Below are 19,095 nucleotides of genomic sequence, written 5' to 3'. Positions count from 1 at the left end.
ACTCCATGTGAGGCTTCTGGGACAGCCGAGCTTTATTTACGCTTTAAGTTGCTGTTCAGCACAAAGGCCTGGCTTGTAATGTCAAACCTAATTTAAAAAAAGAGGTTTAAATGCTTTTTCCCCTCTGTAAACTACACTTAGCCACATTTCAGATAATTTTATTTAATTAGATTAGCTTTTTAAGAGCAACAAAGAAAGTCTGTGAGACTTTCAAAACTAGAAATGACTTCTAAATGTATGAATGGAGTTTAAAGCACTGATTAGCTTTGTGTAGATGTAGCAGAGTGCTGTAGGAATGTGTGTGTGGATGGGTTGTAAAGTGCTTTGAGGGGTCTGGTTGGCCAGAAAGGTGCTATATAAGTACAGCCCATTTACTTCAAAGCAGTTTGTTTTGCAACTTTAATATAAAGCTTTGATAAACAAAAGCCAAATGAATAATTTAGGATTTATAATACATACCAAACATGGCCTCTCTGTCTGTGGTCAGAGAGGTGAGGTGCTGATGCGAATCTGGGCATGATGTCGGGTCAGAGCCGGGTCTGGGTGGCTGTTTGCTCAGGGCAGGCCGACGTGCTGAGCCTGCAGGGCGTGCACGACGGGCAGAGCTGCCCCTGCCGAAGATGACGAGGTGGAGAGAAATTCCACAGATCCACTGACAGCCAGGAAAAGCCAACTGCAAACCAGCTGACCTCAGCGGCTCCGTCTTATCGTGGGCAGACCGTCTGAGAGGCCCGGCCCAAAGGACTGACTGTCTGAGGCTCCCAGTCAACACGTGTCAGAGCCAACAGGCCAGACTATAGTGACGCACGAGGGATGCCAGTTGGTTCCTTAAAGAAACTAAAGGCAATATCTCTTAAGAAAAATATTCTTCTTGAAGCATTGCATCAAATGATTTTTATTGAAGGCAACAAAACTGACTCACACCTCACAAAGGTGTCATTAAAAAGAAAATAAACCTTTATTTAAGCCTGTGATAAACACATGAAATGATCAGCAAAGGTGGATTACTCCCGTGTCTGCTGGGTCCACCTCGGTGAGAGAGACACTGCTGTAAAACCACAAGCAGTTCTCTGTGTGGCTGCTTGATGAATAACTTATTGTCACAGCTTTATGAGGCATTGGAGCCCGATGATTAAATCCTGACACCATCTTCCTAATGCACAAAAACAGAACCAGATGTTTACTGACAACACAAATCAATCTCTGCACTGGTAGGTTTTATGATGCAGGAAATCTTTTCATGTCCATTTTTTTTCAGTTTTGGGATAAATGATTCATGTTGTCATTTATTTAACCACCTTGTAGCAACTCACCTTGTAGCAACTCATTACTAAATAATGGCTTCTTGTTACTGAATGCCGCCTATGCAATAGTTTTTTTTTCATAAATATGTCACTAAAACAGCTATAAAATTTCTTTTTAGTAAATGAATCATAGGTCAGGGTGCCCTAAATGACAGTTCAGGACAATATATTAGTTATATAATGATCTGAATCACAAGAATACACACTTCTCCTACAAGTTGTATGAAATTACTTATGATGGCATGTTATCAAATCTGTCTGACAAACAAGAAAACACAACTCCAAAAACACCACCTATGATTGAAACAAGAATAAACATGCTGCGAATCAGCAGAATTAGATTAAATGAACCATTGTGCACCTTAAGATTAAAAATTTCACACACTTCATCGCTCAGTAGTTGGGAAACCATTGGGACTCCTTGTGACTCAAATTTAATAAAAATTTTTTGGGGTTTGGACTAAAGTTTTTCCACAAATTCAGAATGCAGATTGTTAAAGATACTCAGTAACAGTGATCAGCATTATTTTCCATGTAAATGAACAAATTGAGTTAATTTTCCAGTTTTGTTTAGACACAAATTAAATGCAGTGAATAAATTAATTGCAATATGATGAACCTGTGGTGTGAATTTATCCTGCTTATCATGGAATTAGGAAATTTAGGAAATTATTCATATTTTTTAATTGACTTGGGCACTGATTGGATTTTCCTTTCTAATAAACCAACAAAACAGGGTCAGTTTTGCAGCATTTAAAGGCTCATTTGAAGAATAACTCAACACAGACACATTTACGGTGTAAAGTATAACCATTAGGGGACTGAAGTGGGGATTTTACTGCTGCCTACTGCGTGTGTAAAGTCTGGAAAATGAGCTTGCATCGTTAGTGAAACAATTTGGCGCCAACTTGATGCAAATGTTCTGTTTCTCTGTCTGAGACTGGTATTTACTTTTTGGGGGGAATTGTTTGTTTACGGCAGAGACGAGATGAAGAGTGGAAGTTATTTGTGCCAGCAGGGGGGAAATGGCCGTTACTCGTATTTTTTCTTCCTCTCGTGGCGTACTCACCTGACTGACGCAACTGAGAGTACAAACAACGTTTACCTGGGAGGAACAAGAACGTTTTACACATCATCAGGATCAAATCCGCCTGATGATGTTGGTGCTTTTCTTTCTGGAGCTGCTGTGTAAATATCAAAACACTCAGCTGTCTGCCTGAGGGAACACATCCTGTTTTTAGGTGTGGTATTGTAGGGATGGAAATTACCGGGCTTGAGGAGGAGGTGAGGGGAAGTTGAGGTCAGACAAGTTGTCAACCTAAAAACCCTGCAGTTGTTTTGTGTCTGAATGTTGCTCTAAATGCTCCTGTTGGTTTATGGGTTTTGCACATGAGTGCCAGACAATGTTAGGGTGTCTCTCCTCGAACCAAACATGAGTGATGACATGACGTTCTGGGCTCTGGAGACATTAAAACACACATCTGTGCAGACATGCAGGAGCAGACTTAAGAAACCTGCTGTCTCCTGTCCAAATACTCGGTAAGGAAAATGTACACAACCTGCAGCTGTTACAGAAACATGTTACATGTTTTTGGCAGACCTGTAGGTGTTTGTGTCTGAGAAGCACTATAGAGTTGTCCCTAAATTCTCTAAAAGTTAAAAAGAAAACAGAGTATTTCAGTTCAGTAGGTGTTCAGTCATGTTTATAGTGAACAAAATGTGTTCATATCTCTACTCCATGCGGGATATTCACTATCAAACTCCTTGCAGTAAGAAAAAACAGAATGAAGCTGCATGCACATCAGTGTTGTGTGAATAGGCCTCAACATTTGGGGAAGATGAGCTGTACTCTGCCCTCTCAGCTTCACACCTGAATATGAAATCCTTGGAAACATGGACTAACAAAGACACACGTCTTAGCCTGATTCTTCTAACATATCACTAATGCTTTGGTTTGCTTTTAATTAGAGAAAACACCACAAAACAGCAGATTTAAATTGCTAAAATTCTGCCAGTGTGGCTAATTTGTTCACGTATGGCACAAATTCCTCAAAACTGTCCTCAAAATCTGTTCAATTACTAAACACACTATGAACAATATGGACCCTCTTGGTCATAATATCAAAACTATGTTCACTTCCTACTTCATTTAAACCATATCTTGTCTCGTTGAAAGCCCATAAGAGATGAGCCCAATTTATCTCCTGTTCAAATTACATCTCCACAATACAGTTACGGGTTTTATTATCCTCACAACCATGCTTGCTTGGACTACTTGGCAATAAATTGTCAAGTTTCATAAGATTTCATCTTGTAAATTGTGTAAATTTTGTGAATAGTCTATTAAATGTACTCATTTGATTGAAATCAATTTAAACCTTCCAGAGTGATTTCATGACTCCCTGATGAGAGAGAGCTCCAATATTTTCCTATTAATCTGAAAACTAATAAAAAAATTTAAAAGGAGTAGTCCCCCCCTTTAACCTGTGCAAGATAACTCTACAATAAATCTTGTGATTGTTACGGTTGCACCAGACATAAATGACAAGTAGTTTCCTGATCTTTTTTCATTCTTAAACAGGATAAAGTTTATTGATCAAGTGCGACACCGTGTGGTCAGAAATGGTTAGTGTTAAAATTAATGTGTCACAATATAAAAAAATCACCAAGTTGCTATTTTTGCGGGAATATGCTTCTCTTTTATTCCCTTTTTGAAAATGCTTTTTTGTTTGTTGGTGCGACTCAAGATCGTGACGTCATCTATAGTCGACGGGACGCCAGATAACTCGGGTTGCCGTTCAAAGCTAAACACAGACGGAGCAGGAGAAAACGGAGATGGCTAATCAGAAAAACTTCCCCGTTGCCGACACGGCGATTCTGCTTTTCTGTGCGTTAATATCGGCGTGCGTCCCAGCTGAAGCTTCGCCTGAAAATACGAAAACGGTGGAGTTTAACGTGAAACCAGGAGGAGTGGTGCACACTTTCACGGAGGGGATCGTAAGTACCTTTAGCTTCCTATGTGTTCGGCTTACTTTGTTTAAACGCAACACGACTTACCATAAAAAACAACATTCTGTAGGTGTATTAAAATTTAAATGTTTCTTTTTCTCCTGCAGTTTTGAATGAAGGCGAAGTTGCCGTGTTAGTGAACGCTTTTCGCTTTTTTCTCGATGATTATCACTCCGTAAGAAGATAACAGTAAAATTCAATTTTCATAAGTGGGGAAAGCTGCTTGTTTTTGGTTAGAAACGTGTCAAATTTTGATATTTTCAACAACATAAGTGGAAAAACTACATTCCGTCGGTTCGGCTTTGTCGCGGTCTGATGACGACACAGCCTGTAAAGCGCTGACACGTCGCCGCCACAACGACTCCGCTGATTGGACGAGAGCTGAACGGCTGAACTGGTTTTTGTGTTGATTTAATGTGAATATATTTCCACAAACAAAACACTGCTACAGCTCATTTACTAATTTTTGATTTGCTTATACATTATTTTGGTAACCTATTAGTTTAAAGAACTGGCAAATTCATAATAAATGGACATTAAAGTTTAGCAGTAACTGAGCTGTTTATAATAAATTAAACTAACCTTCTTGCTACACTGTTTCATATTATATACATTATATAATCATAAATTAATGTGTGATTATTCTAAAATAAACAACATTTTTCTTAATGTACATCTTAGAAGTAATTTTAATCTCGTGTGAATGATGTAAAAGACATACTAAAGTAAAACCACCTGTAATCTTATATTTTTAAATTTCATTGAGAAAACTCACAATTTGTAAAACAACTCAGAGTACCTCTGCAGTTTTAATCAAACTTACGAAGAAGCTTTCTTTATTTCGGACCTTTTGGCCATAAGTGTCGGCATTTCTGCATCTGACAGATTCTGCAGAACACCAACCAATACGTGCAGCTGTCAGGAAAAGATGAAACGTCGCTGCAGAGCAATTAAAGGAACCAGAAGCGTGCCGGAAAAACAAGACTAGGGCGAAATAAATTAATTCTGGTTTTGAAGTTTAGATTATCACAGTGAACACATATTCAGAGTGATTTAGGGCTGTAAGAAGGAAATGTCTCACAATGAAACCTTCCAGATGTCTGTGGCAAAGACAGATGCAATTTTAAAAAGATTAAAACACATATATATTGTTAAATATATATATATATATTTGTATATACACAGATAAATTTAAAGTAAAGGGCTTTTACAGAATCTTAAAAAGGGTTAAAAGGCACCGCAGACAAAAACCTCCAGCAGTATAATTGTACTAAATAAAACAGACAAATCTCACTTCTGGTTTAAAGAGTAAATATTAGGTTTTCTTTGTTGAGGTCATTAGGAGCAGAGGAAATATAAATCCTGTTACTTAGAAATATGTCAAAGTGAGCGTTAAACCTGTGATTAAAATAACGTGATGATGGAAGTGTATTACAGAGCTTCATGTCTGTGGTTTCAGAGGGAGTTTGAGTGTACGTTCACTTACGCCTCACAAGGGGGAACCAATGAGGTTTGTGTCTCTTTCCTCCTTTTACTGCCCTGCTGCTTATCGATCCCGGCAGGTTTAATAGTAAAAACCTTCTGCTTCTTCTTGAACAGCAATGGCTGATGAGCGTGGGCCTGAGCGATGACGACAGGCTGTTTTCCTGCTCCTTGTGGAGGTGAGGCACGATCGATCAGAAGAGCTGAAAACTTTTTTTTTTTGTCCCGATATGAGCATAACGATCCTCTCGGCGTGAGTAATCCCCGCCCACACTCTGCCACTCGGCGGTGGGCCCGTCGTCCCGCCTGTGTCTCTGCTGAGTCACATCGCTGGTTTCATTCGGCCGTGGCAGAAAATAGGAGAAAACTTTTAACGCAGAGGTTCTAATGTACTCACGCCGGTGAACGGATTAACGCTGATTAATGCTTCTTGTTTCATTTCTGCCAGGCCTCAGGGGAAATCATACCTGTTTTTCACTCAGTTCAAAGCTGAGCTGAAGGGAGCCAAAATTGAATATGCCAATGCATATGTAAGTATTAACCAAAAACACGCACTAATAATTTAATTTTTGTCGTTCTGTTTGCATGAATCTGTCAGACGCTCCTGATCCTGAGCAGGAACGGCCCCAAAGAGCTCATTTATTTTCCTGCTCAGTCAAATTTAATCAGATCAATAGTGGCAGCCTGCCATTTAATACAAAATAAAACAACTTCTACATGACCTGACAGACACTGACGTCTTGTTTCTTTTTTAAATGAAGGTAGCTGATCTTATATTAAAAAAAAAAGCTTGGTTTTCTTGGCTTCAGTGCTGGTAAATACAGACCAATATGGATCCCAGTCTGCTTCTGCTGCTGCGACATTCATCCAAACCCTTTCAGGCTGAGGCAAACTAACAAGCCGTAATAAAGAAATTCTGTTTGATATTTCCTTTCTATCGGTCTGTCAGCGTGGAGATAAAAAGCTTTTCATTACCGAGCATCTGCACAAATGTCAGAAAAACCAAGGCGAAATCCTGTTGACTTTTGCGTAGCCTGCAAATAATAAATCTTTCACCAGAGAACCAGCGGCACGTCAAGTTCAGGGATAAAAACTCAAGGCTGTTTTTTAGTTTGTTGGGGTTTTTTTTTTTTTTGTTTCCTGAATTTTCTTCTTTTTTTTTCTTCTTTCTATAAAATGCATTTAGTGTTGAATAAAAAGACGTGTCACCGTGTGCACTTTGAGCACAGCTTCTGCGACGGCGTAGAAACTTAACGGCGGAATTTAACAACATCGTAAGCCGTGTTCGGAGAGAAACGAAGAGTTGAGGTGATTCTTGCTTTTTGTGACTCGCCTGCAGACTTCTGCCCAATAAGCTGACAAAAATGAAGAAGCTTAAGACCTAAAGTTTTTACTCCTAACCCCGTTTTATTTTAACTATTTATCCATTACTGACTTTATTCAGGCCGTGACCTGAATCTCTCTGGATCTTCTCCAAATGATGACATTTAGAAAGAAAATGATCTGATATTAGAGATGTGAGCAGGAAGAGTCTAAACGTGTAGCGTTGAAACAGATGAATAATGGGTGTGGTATGACCTTTTTTTTTAAGTCCTCTACATAAAAAACAGCTCTAACTCTTTCTAATCTTGTCACTTTTCCAGATATTTTCCTGCAGGTTTACTGCACTGTGCAAAAGTCTTAAATCATCCCTGATTTCATCATATATTTCTCCCAAGGAATCAAAGTTTATTGCAGTTTTTTAAACAGATTTTTGAAGGTTTTCTTTGGACTTTAGCTGCTTTTTTTCCCCACTCCTGTTCAGTCCAATACCTGAGCATTTTCTAAGTAATGTTTTTTTTTTTGTTTGTTTGTTTAAGCCACTTAACTCTTATCTATGAATCATTCAGACATAAAACGTCTGAACTCAAAGGATGAACCGGTGTTGTATTGATCCATTAAAAACAACTTAGTAAAGAACTCATTTTAATTTGCATCTTTAGGCACTTTGTTACCAGCAGCATGTCACAAAGACAGAATTTGCTCCAATTTCTTGAGATGCCCTTATGAAAAATATCAAAGATAACAGTTTGAAAGACATAAAATAGTATTTTGGCACCAAAAAGGTGATTTCTAGAGAGTTGTGGATGATCAGCCAAACTGTGATTTGGTTTTCAGACATTGTTCATCAGCTGTAGATGTTTTGTTTTGTTTTAGATCTTTTGTCTTCCACCTGTCCACCTTCTTCATTTTCTTCAGCACAGGTGCAAGGACTGCACAGAAAATGAGTAAAAAAAAAAAGCAGCCAAAGTTCAAAACTTTTGCACAGCCCTGTAACTTGGATAAATCTGAATCTAATATCCTATCAATGATAGAAGCAGAACGGGGCCCGAACCATAATACTCCCACCACAAATGAAATGATCAAGCTGCTGTCAGCCTTTTACTCTCTTTGCTCTTCGTTTCTCCGTCGATAAACCCCTCCTGGGTGGGTAATAATGTAGGTTATGACGTTCATTTGTTCACACACAGTCTGAAGGGAGGCTGTTCGTCCATCACACCTTTTTTAGAGATGGTTTTGTGACATTTTTATTTGTGTAGCGTCTGTTTTTTTTAACAAGGTCCGGTCATCTTTAAAGCATCTCTTTAAAAACATCTTCATTTATCAAAATATATACATTCTAGTCTGTTAAAGAGCATAAATTCTTTTTTTTTTCTGAATAATAGTCCAAAGCTTGAAAATATTATCACAAAAATATAAAAGCATAAATGTCTCATTTTTTGCCAAAAAGCAATAGGATGTCAGTTTTACAAGTATTATTAGCTGACAAAGTGCCAATATAGTTTCTGCTCCTAGATTTCTGCAGCTTAAAAGGATATTTTATATTCAAAGCCTTTTTATTTCACATTGTTACCCAACAGAGTGTCCCTGACCGCACAATAAACGATGCTGCCTCTTGCACTTTACTTGCTTTATTTCACATCCTCTCCTCTAATGTTAATAATACCACTTCATTGTCTCTATGGAAACCCATTAAAGGATGTTTTTCTGCACTTTTAGATTCTTTATCCTCTAACAAAGGCTTTAGCTACGTCCCAGCTGATACCAATTTATTGGAAGCCAGAGAGACATGAAGCTTTCTGTTTGTTCTCGGACTCAAACTTGGATTTGTCTTTTTGCATGTGATGTTTTCGGGGAGGGGGGGGAGGTTAATGCCGGAGCTCAGTCACCCTGCCGCCGTCTGATGTGGTCGTCTGCGAGGCGAAGCGCACCTTGACACGCCTCCTTTCCCTTCCCCGCCAGCAAGGACGGCGCTGACATTCACGTCGTTAGTGGGCGCACACGTTTCCTCCTCCCTGCTCTGGCTCTGTGCCCTAAAAGCAAAAAAAAAAGACAGAAAATAACGTCACTGAACGGCGGGACAAACACACCTGCCATCCTGTCCCCACCCACACAGCGCATCTCCTCGACCTTTGCTGTTGAATCGCCTTCCTTCACCGGCCTGTCTCCTGCAAACGCATACATTGTTCTCTTGTTTTGTTTTGAATTTCTCCTCCTCCTCTGTGTCTCCAGTCTCAGACAGCAGCAGGAGGACAGAGGGACGTTCCTCTGAAACCTGAGGAATTTATCGTCGGAGAATCAACAGGTGAGAAATTGATTGTGTCTCCAAGTGTTCAATCAACTCCCCCCGCTTGTCGCATCAATCTCCTCCTCTGTCTCCACCCTCCAGTCCTCATTATCACGTTGCAAGTTCCCCGCAGACTTCCCTCAGAAACATACGCTCCGGTTGTGAGTGGGTTTTCATTCGTCCCTGCAGCGTTATTTGTTGTTATTCAGCTTCGACGCAAATCCCCACCGCGGCTCCAGTTCCAGACTGTGATTAGCAGGATTTGACAACTCATCCCGACCAGCAATTTACTTCAACTGTCATTTTCAGCAGATTAGACGCTAAAGTACACAGGCTTACGGGCTCCGGAGTCGGCAGCGATGACAGACTTAAGCATAATCCCATCACGGGGAAACACTTGCAACCATCATTTCCAGGGATAGATTGCTTATCGGCACGTACTACAATATGTAAAATGTATTTATTTTGAGTAAGTTCACTTCAGAAACACTTTTTCATGTGAGGCGCTCCACAGGAGGGAGCTGTTCGGGAAGGATCAGCTCATAAATACTCATCAACACGGCGCTGCTATGGGCTCTTATTTTGTTGTTGTTCCTAAAGAAACACAAACAGACATTTTGTCTTTGCTAGAAAACTGAACTTTTATATTTCTGTAATAACTTTGGAGCCGGTCTAAAATCAGGCCCAGCTACGTCCCTCCAAAATGATAGAAAAAAAAAAGTTTTTCTTTGTGTTTTTCATGCATTCTGTAAAGTTTCCAACAACAAGCCACAGTCCAAATCTACATTTTTTTTTACTAAAATTGTTCCTCACGGTTTTCTTTCTGCTCTGACTTCCAGTGACCCACAACGAAGGCAAGTTCAACGCCCAGCTCTCCAAACTGACCGCCCTCGGACGGACACAACGCGATGAGCTGTGATTGGCCGGAAGTCTGTCCGCTTCGACCAATCGCAGCACCTCAGTGGACTGCGTGCGCCCGCTGCTTAACCGATGAAGGATGTGCTTCCTTCCCAGGGGGGACGACCACAACTGAAGTGGGAGGATGATCTATATATGTATAGTTTTGTTTTGGGTTTTTTTGTGCAAAGATTGTGGTTTTCTGAGACTTTTCTTATCGCCGAGCATTTATTCTGCTCAGAATAAATGTGGAGGAGAAATGAAAATACAAAAACACTGAAGCAGATTTCAGTCCTAGATAATAAAAAAAAAATCTGCCATGAGATAAAGTGCTTCCATAGTTATTTTTTTTTTTAAACTTTCTGAGGCTTTAGGAAAATAATTCTGCTCTGATCCATTGGGTATCTACATGGATGTATAGAGGATTGGCGTTCAGCGTAGATGGCACATTTAGACTAGCAGGGGATTTGTGCATCTTCTGTAATCCTGAGAGGAAAGTGAGTAATCCCCAATATCACTGCAGCGCGCACACAAACAAGTTCCCAGGTCTCGATCTGATCTGTGCTGCTGAAAGAAGCACCTCAGCGTTGGTCTGCATCTCGTTCTGTTTATCTACATCTGTTCTGGATAACTGTAAGCACCACATCTGATCCCCTCCAGCCTCCTCTTCTCAGAACTTTTATTTTCTGTGTGGGTTTTTTGTTGTTTTTGTTGTTGTTGCCAGAAGCTATGCTTCTAAAAGAACAGATAGGAGTTTCTTTTTTGGGTTTTTTAAAAATCTTAGGCAGTGTAAATTCTCCCAAAAACATCTTTTATAATTAGAAACATGCTAGTTTTAGCTCAGATCCAGCCCAAAACACTGAAATAAACTTGGCACAAACAGTCAGGAAATCTGTTTGGGTGATTATTTCTTTTTTGTAACAATGCTTCTTGGCAATAAATCTTATTCAGTTGGAAAGCCTGTTTAGTTTCCCTTAAACGGTGCCACATTTGTTAGGAAAATGTATTTGTGGGTTGCGTTAATGAAAAACTCGCCGAATCTTCTCTGCCAAACGGCTCATTCTGCTCTTGACTCTTGTTTGGTGTCGTTTGTTGGACAGGATGATTGAAGTCTGAAGAAACAAGACATGTTGGCAGTTTAACAACTTGTTCATTGAACAAACAGCGGCCTCAGTGGCATGTGGAAGAACCATACCCAGCCACTACAGCTTGGTACCTCCTCCTCATGCTGCTCACCAGCTTGGACCCATGCTGATTCTTCAACCAGCGTTTGTTGTGAGTCACCAGATGTGGTTGTGTCGGTCACTCTGGGCCATTTCCTCCTCTCCGTTGACAAATTCCAGAGCTGGTCTCTGATAAAACCCGCCCTGAGGGGGCGAGCGTTGTCATCTTGGAGGTTCGAGTTTGGTCGCTGACCGTAGAGATGTGGGGTTGCCACTGGCTGCTCACAAGTGCTGACAGTCAGGCTGCTCAACCCCAGATGTAACAACATTTAAGGGGAAATAAACAGGCTTTCCTACAATATAGGGCTTATTGTCAAGAAGCATGGTTCCAACGAAGAAATAACCACCCAAACACAAATTTCCTTACTCTTCGTGCTGTTTTTAGGGCCACATAAGGCAGAGAAATGCCAGCACACATTCCCGAGTCCCTCTTGAACTCGTTGCTTTCATCTCTCAGTGCCACATGTGGGGATCAGTGAGAATATCTCGCAGGTCTCAGAAGTGCTTCATTATCACGTCCCACCCCACCTCCTCCTCCCCGGTCCCCTCCACGCTCTCTCCCGTCTCTCTTATGTTGCTGCTGCTTTATCTTCCCGGCACTGATCCAGGCCTCAAACAACACAAGTGTCCAAGGATCGAGCTCAGGTTGGAGGATTTCGCTGATTTGATTCTCCGGGTACCTCTTTTGGTGTCTCTCGTCCGTCTGAAGATGATCCTCTGGATTTGAGGAGGTGCTCAGCAGGAGCGCCGGTCCCCTTCTGTCACCGTCTCCCAGGGGTCAGAACAGGACATGCTCTCATCCAGATCCTGACCTGACTTAGAGGGGGAGAAAAAGCAAAAAAAACCACACAGTTTTGTTACTTCTTCTTTCTCTGCTTGTCGATTGCTCTGTTTCACGATGAATTATTGATGGGTGTTTTCAATAAAGACATGTTGTCACTGCGGTGGAGATAACTCTCGTGTTGTTTTGTCGGGTTACATCAGTCATGATCTGATTGAACCTCCCCATCGCCTCGTCAGAGAGTAAACATGAAAAGAAGGTGTGGGGGGGGGGGATTTGATTGCCTGCGTCGAGGCTTTAAATATTCCGAGCGGCTGTCAGAGCCGGGCTTCAGCGAATACGGAGGACTGCGTTTTTATGCCCCATCTTATCCGTTGAAAATAACAGCAATTTGAGCAGCGCCACACTAATGCATTCCTAATTAGACTTCGTTTAAAAGCAGCGTAGGAAGAGGAGCCAGCTTCAAAGCTTCCAGTTGAGACTTTATGAGACACTTTTTACCAGAGTAATGAAAAATTAGCTTGAAAATGTATTCCGTAAGCGTAGTCAATTAACATATATTGTCCTCGAATAAATGTTTCCAGGAGATAAAAAGCCCTCATTGTTTCCCCCTTTAATTTCTGGGGGAGAAAAAGCTTTTGCAGGCAGGATCTAATAAATCCAGCGGCACATATGGGAATGTATGGTGTTCTGATCTTAGTGGGCTTTCAGAGATATAAAGTCAGCAGGGATTTATTCATCATTATGTTAAGCCAAGAGGAAGTCAGTAATCTAGATTGTCCTCAGACTGGCAGCACTTTGTTTGATGCAAGAGTTACACGTCAGGGCTAAAACCCCACCATTTAGCGGCGCTTTTTGATGACTGAAAATCTGAATTTCCACTCTAAAAAAACTTGTCTGTAAAAGCTCAATTACAGTATCATTCAGGCGCTCCGTGCAAACAAGCTCCCACGTTCTTGTTGTTAAGGCATCTTGATGGCAAAGTCGAGGCTGTGATTTCTTGTTTTGTAGCCTTGTGGAAAAGATTGTCACTTTTTTCTTTTATATATATATATATATATATATATATATATATAATCCGATTGTTCCGTTGAGTTATAAGTCTCTGCAGCACAATAGTTCTTTGTTTGCCCATCAGTTTGCTCCGTCTGTGGGGCTCGGAGCTGTCATCCAGATCCTGAACACACATCACTGCTGTTTACCACCTGACACCGACAGAAATATTTACCTTCAGCTGCTTCCTCACACTGAAACCATCAGGAATGTGTATATATAAATATATATACATGCTGCCATGCAGGCTGAGTTACAACAGCTTTAAAAGCTACAATCACATTAACGCAGGACATTTGCAAACCATCATTATTGCTCTTCCTGGCTATTTTTCCTCCTGTCTAGGAGAACAGTTGTCCAATAAAAGCAGTAAATATTTAGCTGTACTTTTGGGGATAAAGATAAATAAAGTGGGGGAAATTTGTTTCTCTCCTCACTGTGTCCCAAATGTATCTTTCGAGCATTTATTTTATTCGTTGTCCTGTTTTTGATTTACTGATAAAATACGTATCGTCTGTTCATGCCAGAGTTTCAGGCTGTGGTGGTGGGGATGACTCTCAGCTACTACCATGTCTAATTTTAGCTCGACCTGCAAGACTGACTGAGCCGTAACCATTTTTGTGTTCGCTGAGATCAATAGGCTGCGGCAGACATTTTGAATTGGGTTGACTCCAAAAGTCTATCAGCTGTAGATGTGCATCCAATAATTACTTTCCAAGGGTTTCATTAAAATCCATCCAGTGGTTTCTGAGATATTTTGCTAACAGACAAACAGGGCTGACCACAACAATTAATTCAATAGTTTTAAGCAAAAGATCTAACATAATGAGAAGATCTTGGACTTTGTGTTGTGAACGTCTGGTAGCTTTAACTGCAACAAATTTAAGCACAATGTCTGCAAAATTGACTGAATTACAACCGTTTTGTTTTTTTTTAAAGCAAGTTGGTTGTGGCGGCCATCTTGAATTGGGTTGGCACCAAAAGTTAATTGGTCGAAGAGGTGCATCTGGCGATTACATCCTGGAAGTTTTACTAACATTCGTTCAGTGGTTCATGAGATATTTTGCCAACAGACAGACGGGCTTGACTCTAAATAGGATATGGCAACATTTTAATTAATTTAATTGTGCAAACTGCTAGCTCTTAAAGTACATTTTGGGGATCAGTCTCAGTTACTACCACACCAAATTTTAGCTCGATGTTTGCAAAATTGACTGACTTTTAGCCTGTTTTGTGCTTTTTTTTTAAAAATGACAATGAGTTCCTGGAAGTTTCATTAAAACTTGTCCAGTGGTTCATGAGATATTTCAGTGACACCCACACACACAGACAGACTCATGCAAAAACTTTTCATCTTTCGGCGGCAGGCAATAACTAATGACGGTTCCAGCAGCCTAACGCTTATCGTGGTGGCATATTAATGCTGGATTTTATCCATCTTCTAACCAAAAACTAAATCATTTTCAGCTTCTGCTTCTGTTAACAGGTTTGTGTTCCTGCTTTTTTTTTGTTTTTACAAACAACTGATTTTCAACGCACCCTTAAGTAGAAGACCCATAAGTGACTTTACCTCCCGTTTGATCTAACGGGACGTGATGCTTTATGTACGTTTACTGTGCGCACAGCCTTTTAAAGAACATAAAAGCTCCGATTCATTTGATTCAGTCCCACGTCTCGGTGCTGGAAATGTTTATAGAGCGCCCATTAATCTCTATCCAAACATGGTTCCAGAAGCAGCAGCAAGAACAACAAAAAAAGGCGTCGCTCGCATTTGTTTTGGCAACATTTTCAAATAAACTATCAGTCAATAACTTTCACCATTTATTACTGGGTTTCTGAATAAATCTGTTGGCAATAAGATAACATGTAAAGCAACAGCAGCTTTGCTCTTTTTATTTAAAAATGAAAGAGCCTCAAGGAGAATTTGCCATAAACTAAAGTAGCATTTTAGAAAACACAACACTGGATGACCTAAATGAAACCGCCATTGATTTGTTGTGTTGTCTTTATGTAATCAATCTGGCTGGCATTCCAGCATCTGAATTTCTCTCTTTCCTCTCCAACTCTCTCTCTCTCTCTCTCTCTCTCTCTCTCTCTCTCTCTCTCTCTTGTTGCATCTCCTGACATTTAGAGGGGAACAGATGGAGATTGTTGCCAGGCCGGTCAAGCCAGAGGCAGCGAAGGAGATGGGATTTTCGTAACACCGAGAGGGGGGCCGCGTGTGGCCAGCTGCCCCCCTGTCTCCCGTGACACGGCACCCCTGATGCTGGTCTGTTCAATCCTTCTGTGGCCTTGCCAAGTTCCTCCTTTTTCTGAGAGCTTTTCTTGCCTGCAGATCTATCACGGATCACTGACCTTGCCTCCCCTGTATGCGTTTTCACACCGCTGAGCCGAGCTGCACTGAGTTCTCATCACCGCCACTTCTGACAGCAATTACAGGCAATGCTAATACATGTGAGCCGATATGTCTGGATGCGTGAGCTGAAGTGCAATAAAGTAATCACTTCTTTCTTTGTCTTGCCATTTGAAATGATTGCAGTTTCCTTCAGGTTTCTGCCTAATAATACCTGCTCCTTTGGCCTTTAGCTGTGCGATCTGCGGGAGTCAGAGAGCAGGCGTGCAAATTGAGCATCTGCACAAAGGCTCTTGTTACCTGAGTAGTAACCCAGACAGATGTCGTTACGGGCTGTGCATGTTCGGTGTATGAGACCGAGAGGTTTGAGAGAAAGAGAGGGAAAAAAATGTCAGAACCAGGCTTTTATTCCTGACTTACTCACCCCAGGTTGCGTCTGCATCCTGTCACCTTGGAAACTTGAGCTCAGCTCAACTTGGCGAGCCTTAAATCGCCTTAAATCACTCCCCGCTCTCGCAGATATGTGGCTGGTGCTGGGTATGTGGCTCTGTTCGATCAGCCTCCCCCTTCCGCTGCATCGTGTCACACTGTGGTTGACAGCAGCCTTCTCTTCTCGGGGTACGGAGGAGCTTTGCGGGGCTCCTTCACTTTCTTTGTGGGCTCGGAGAGCCTGCTGTGGGGGTAAGGCGGGGGCTTGCGACCTCTGCGGCCTTGTGCTGTGGGGGGCTTAGTCGGGCCTGCAGAGGCGGTGCAAACGTGTGAGGGTCCTGCTGAGGATGCTCGCCGCTCTCTGTCCTCCAGGGACGAGGTTTGAGTCTCTGAGTTGGTGGGTGGGCAGCTTTTAGACTGAGGGTGGCTCAGCGATGGTGACAGCAGACCAGCAAGACCAGCAGATGGGAAATCGCTTTGTGGGGTCTGATTAGACCCGACTTTGGTCTCTATGATGACAGACGGGCTGAGCGCGGGGGGTGGATAAGGCTTTGGAGACAGAGGGGAGGGAGGGGAGACGGCGCTGATTCTGATGGAAGAGGACCCCCCTGGGGAGTGAGGCTGCAAGCCAGGGCTGCCGGGGTGATGGAGGTTCACTGTCAGAGGAGAAAGACCAGGAGTGGGAGGACGGGCGGGGACGCTTCTTTTGGGAGACGGAACGTGATCGTAAGTGGGAAGGTTCTGGGTCTGAGGTGGATCCGATGGGGGGAGGTTGTCTGGGCGAAGCTGCTGCCTGCCTTTTCTCAGGGAGGACACGGAACCACAAGTTAAACGTAGAGTCTGACTCCTTTCTGACAAAAAGCCCGAGCTAACCGAGGTCGGCTGTGCATCCTGTGGAGACTGGCTTCTGCTGTGATGATCTCTGCTGACCAAGCCACACGACTCCATGGTTCCTGACGAGTTCTCAGCTTCTGGAGGCCTCTGATGGGCCCTACCCACTGCTACTTCGGCAGAGCTGGAACCTGAGCTGTAGCTGCTGTCGCTCGGAGGCTTCGCGCCTCCTCCAGTCCTCCACTGCTCCTCCTCGTCCAGATCAATAGTGGAGGTTAGATAGTCAATCTGCTGCACCACCTAGAAAACACACATGGAGTCTGATAAAAAAATAATCACCATCCAACCAGAATAATCTGCTGAGGGAGATCATTACACTCACTTGCAAACACTTACACTGACAACAGAATTGTTCTCATTAAAGTACCAGCTGGAAGTCGGCTTGGCAGATACAAATCAAGTCCACAGATGAAGCGGTAGGTGTGCTCACATCTGTGCTACACATTCACTCTTTAATGACACCATAATATGTTAAACCTAATGAACTTTTGCGTTCCCGGCAAAAAACATGAGCTCAAATCCTTGTTTTTGGACCCTCTTTACACGCTGAACAGATGTTAAGAAAAGATCCCTTTAAAAATAACTTCCTGTAGGTCCCTCTCTGCTGTGCTTCAGCTCCTTACTGCAGAGCACAGACTCTTTATATCTGGACCTCTGGCCAAAACCTGGAAGTTGAAGCCTGAACGGGACTAGCATCACTGTAGACTGTGTTCCAAGACAAGTTTTAAGCTCCACCCTCTCCATGTTTCCTTAGTAAAGTAAAAAAATAAAAATCACACCTCAGTCAATTTTTTTCAGGTGTTGACTCTTGTTGATTCATGAACTTCTTACCTCGCTGCTATATGTTCAAATATTCATTTTTCTAATATGTTTAGCTGTAATTAGTAACTTCATGCTTAAAAGAAAGGTCATGTGACAACATGATTGTGTGTGGGCGGAGCTTAAAGCCCCACATCACTAGTGCACAGACTCTGGTTTCAAAAATACAACATGGCAGCTCTCGTCAGCTGGGTTGTGATGGCTTCAATTCACAACAATGAGTGACGTCGGGAACACGTGGTTCTTATATTTGTTGCAGAGGAACAATCGCATGGTTGTTACCATGGTAACTGAAACACACACTGACTGACACCAGGAGACGACTGGCTGTTTTTACTCAGAACGGTGGATTATTGTAGCAGAATAAAGAATAATCGGATGTGTGCAGTGATTTTTTTTTTTTTATGTCTGTAAGGGTGAAGAGACAATCTTCTCAAATATAACCAAGCAGATTGATACCTAACTCTGAACAGCAAGAAGTGAAACAGTCTGATCTATTTGTCTTAAACTTCATTTGTGTCTGTGGAGCCACGAGGATTTTAGAGAATTTTAGAGAATTTTAGAGATTTAATGTAGTAATTTTGCCTAATAGCAGATTTATCTTCTTGTAACTTTTTGTACCTTTAATGGAGGATGGAGGAGCTGTTAAAGAACAATCTTTCAGAGGCACAAAAATCTGGAAAATGCATCGATTGTTGTAGAGAAAAAATTAGTGTAATAAATCTGGGACTCCTGCAGCCACTTAGGGAGCAGTGTGATGAAAACTCAACGCAGGTCACTGTTTCTTTTTACACCAGATGATCCATTTCCCTCCATCCTGGAGCTCCACTGAGCCTCTGAGAGCAGATGACGTCAAAGTGACGTCATGAGGGTCTCTGAGCTCAGAGAAGAATAATTTATCATCAGCTTTTGTTGTCAGACAGAATGGATTTAATGAGCGACGCTATGAACTGGATGACCTGCAGAGATCACAGCCTCTAGTGTGAGAACTTGCGTGTTTTGATTCATATTTTAGTCAGTAAGGTGCTTTAAAACAAATAAAAGCCCAACTGAACTCTGGACTAAAGTTTCCCCTCAGGTTCTGAATCAGTGACGTGCGGTGAGGTTCATGGTTGGTGAGGCACTGAGTCAGATTTACAAATATATAAATCCAAAAGGGTAGCTTATTTAATTGGCTACTGGTTATTTCATATCTCATCAGCGTTCTTCACACTCTCTCTCTCTCTCTCTCTCTCTCTTTCTTCCTC

General features: G+C 41.8%; 2 protein-coding genes and 1 long non-coding RNA gene across 3 annotated transcripts in view; 1 reads left to right on the top strand and 2 right to left on the bottom strand.

Moving 5' to 3' along the window:
- Positions 1-4,056: 4,056 nt before the first annotated feature.
- On the top strand, positions 4,057-12,471 carry mydgf (myeloid-derived growth factor). The gene is made up of 6 exons (XM_017407090.3): positions 4,057-4,301; positions 5,773-5,823; positions 5,913-5,974; positions 6,244-6,325; positions 9,348-9,420; positions 10,242-12,471. Exons 1-6 carry the CDS (start codon positions 4,140-4,142, stop codon positions 10,319-10,321), a joined length of 510 nt encoding a protein of 169 aa, XP_017262579.1. The 5' UTR covers positions 4,057-4,139; the 3' UTR covers positions 10,322-12,471.
- Positions 8,569-9,358, bottom strand: LOC119616788. Its single transcript, XR_005232822.1, has 2 exons — positions 9,246-9,358; positions 8,569-9,148 (listed from the first exon to the last, which is right to left on the bottom strand). It is a non-coding gene; the product is annotated as an uncharacterized LOC119616788 (long non-coding RNA).
- LOC108230633 overlaps positions 11,915-19,095 on the bottom strand; it is an 11,671-nt gene continuing 4,490 nt past the window's right edge. Inside the window, exons 2-3 of the mRNA XM_017407017.3 lie at positions 16,134-17,269; positions 11,915-12,338 (exon numbers count right to left, since the gene is read on the bottom strand). Coding sequence (XP_017262506.1) covers positions 16,292-17,269 — 978 coding nt within the window. The 3' untranslated portion in view covers positions 11,915-12,338; positions 16,134-16,291. The remainder of the gene's footprint in view (positions 12,339-16,133; positions 17,270-19,095) is intronic.

This window comes from Kryptolebias marmoratus, linkage group LG24 (assembly GCF_001649575.2).
Source record: "Kryptolebias marmoratus isolate JLee-2015 linkage group LG24, ASM164957v2, whole genome shotgun sequence".
NCBI classification, from domain to species: Eukaryota; Metazoa; Chordata; class Actinopteri; order Cyprinodontiformes; family Rivulidae; genus Kryptolebias; species Kryptolebias marmoratus.
The sequence above is the reverse complement of the archived record's forward strand: the minus strand, read 5'-3'. Positions and strand labels throughout refer to the sequence as shown.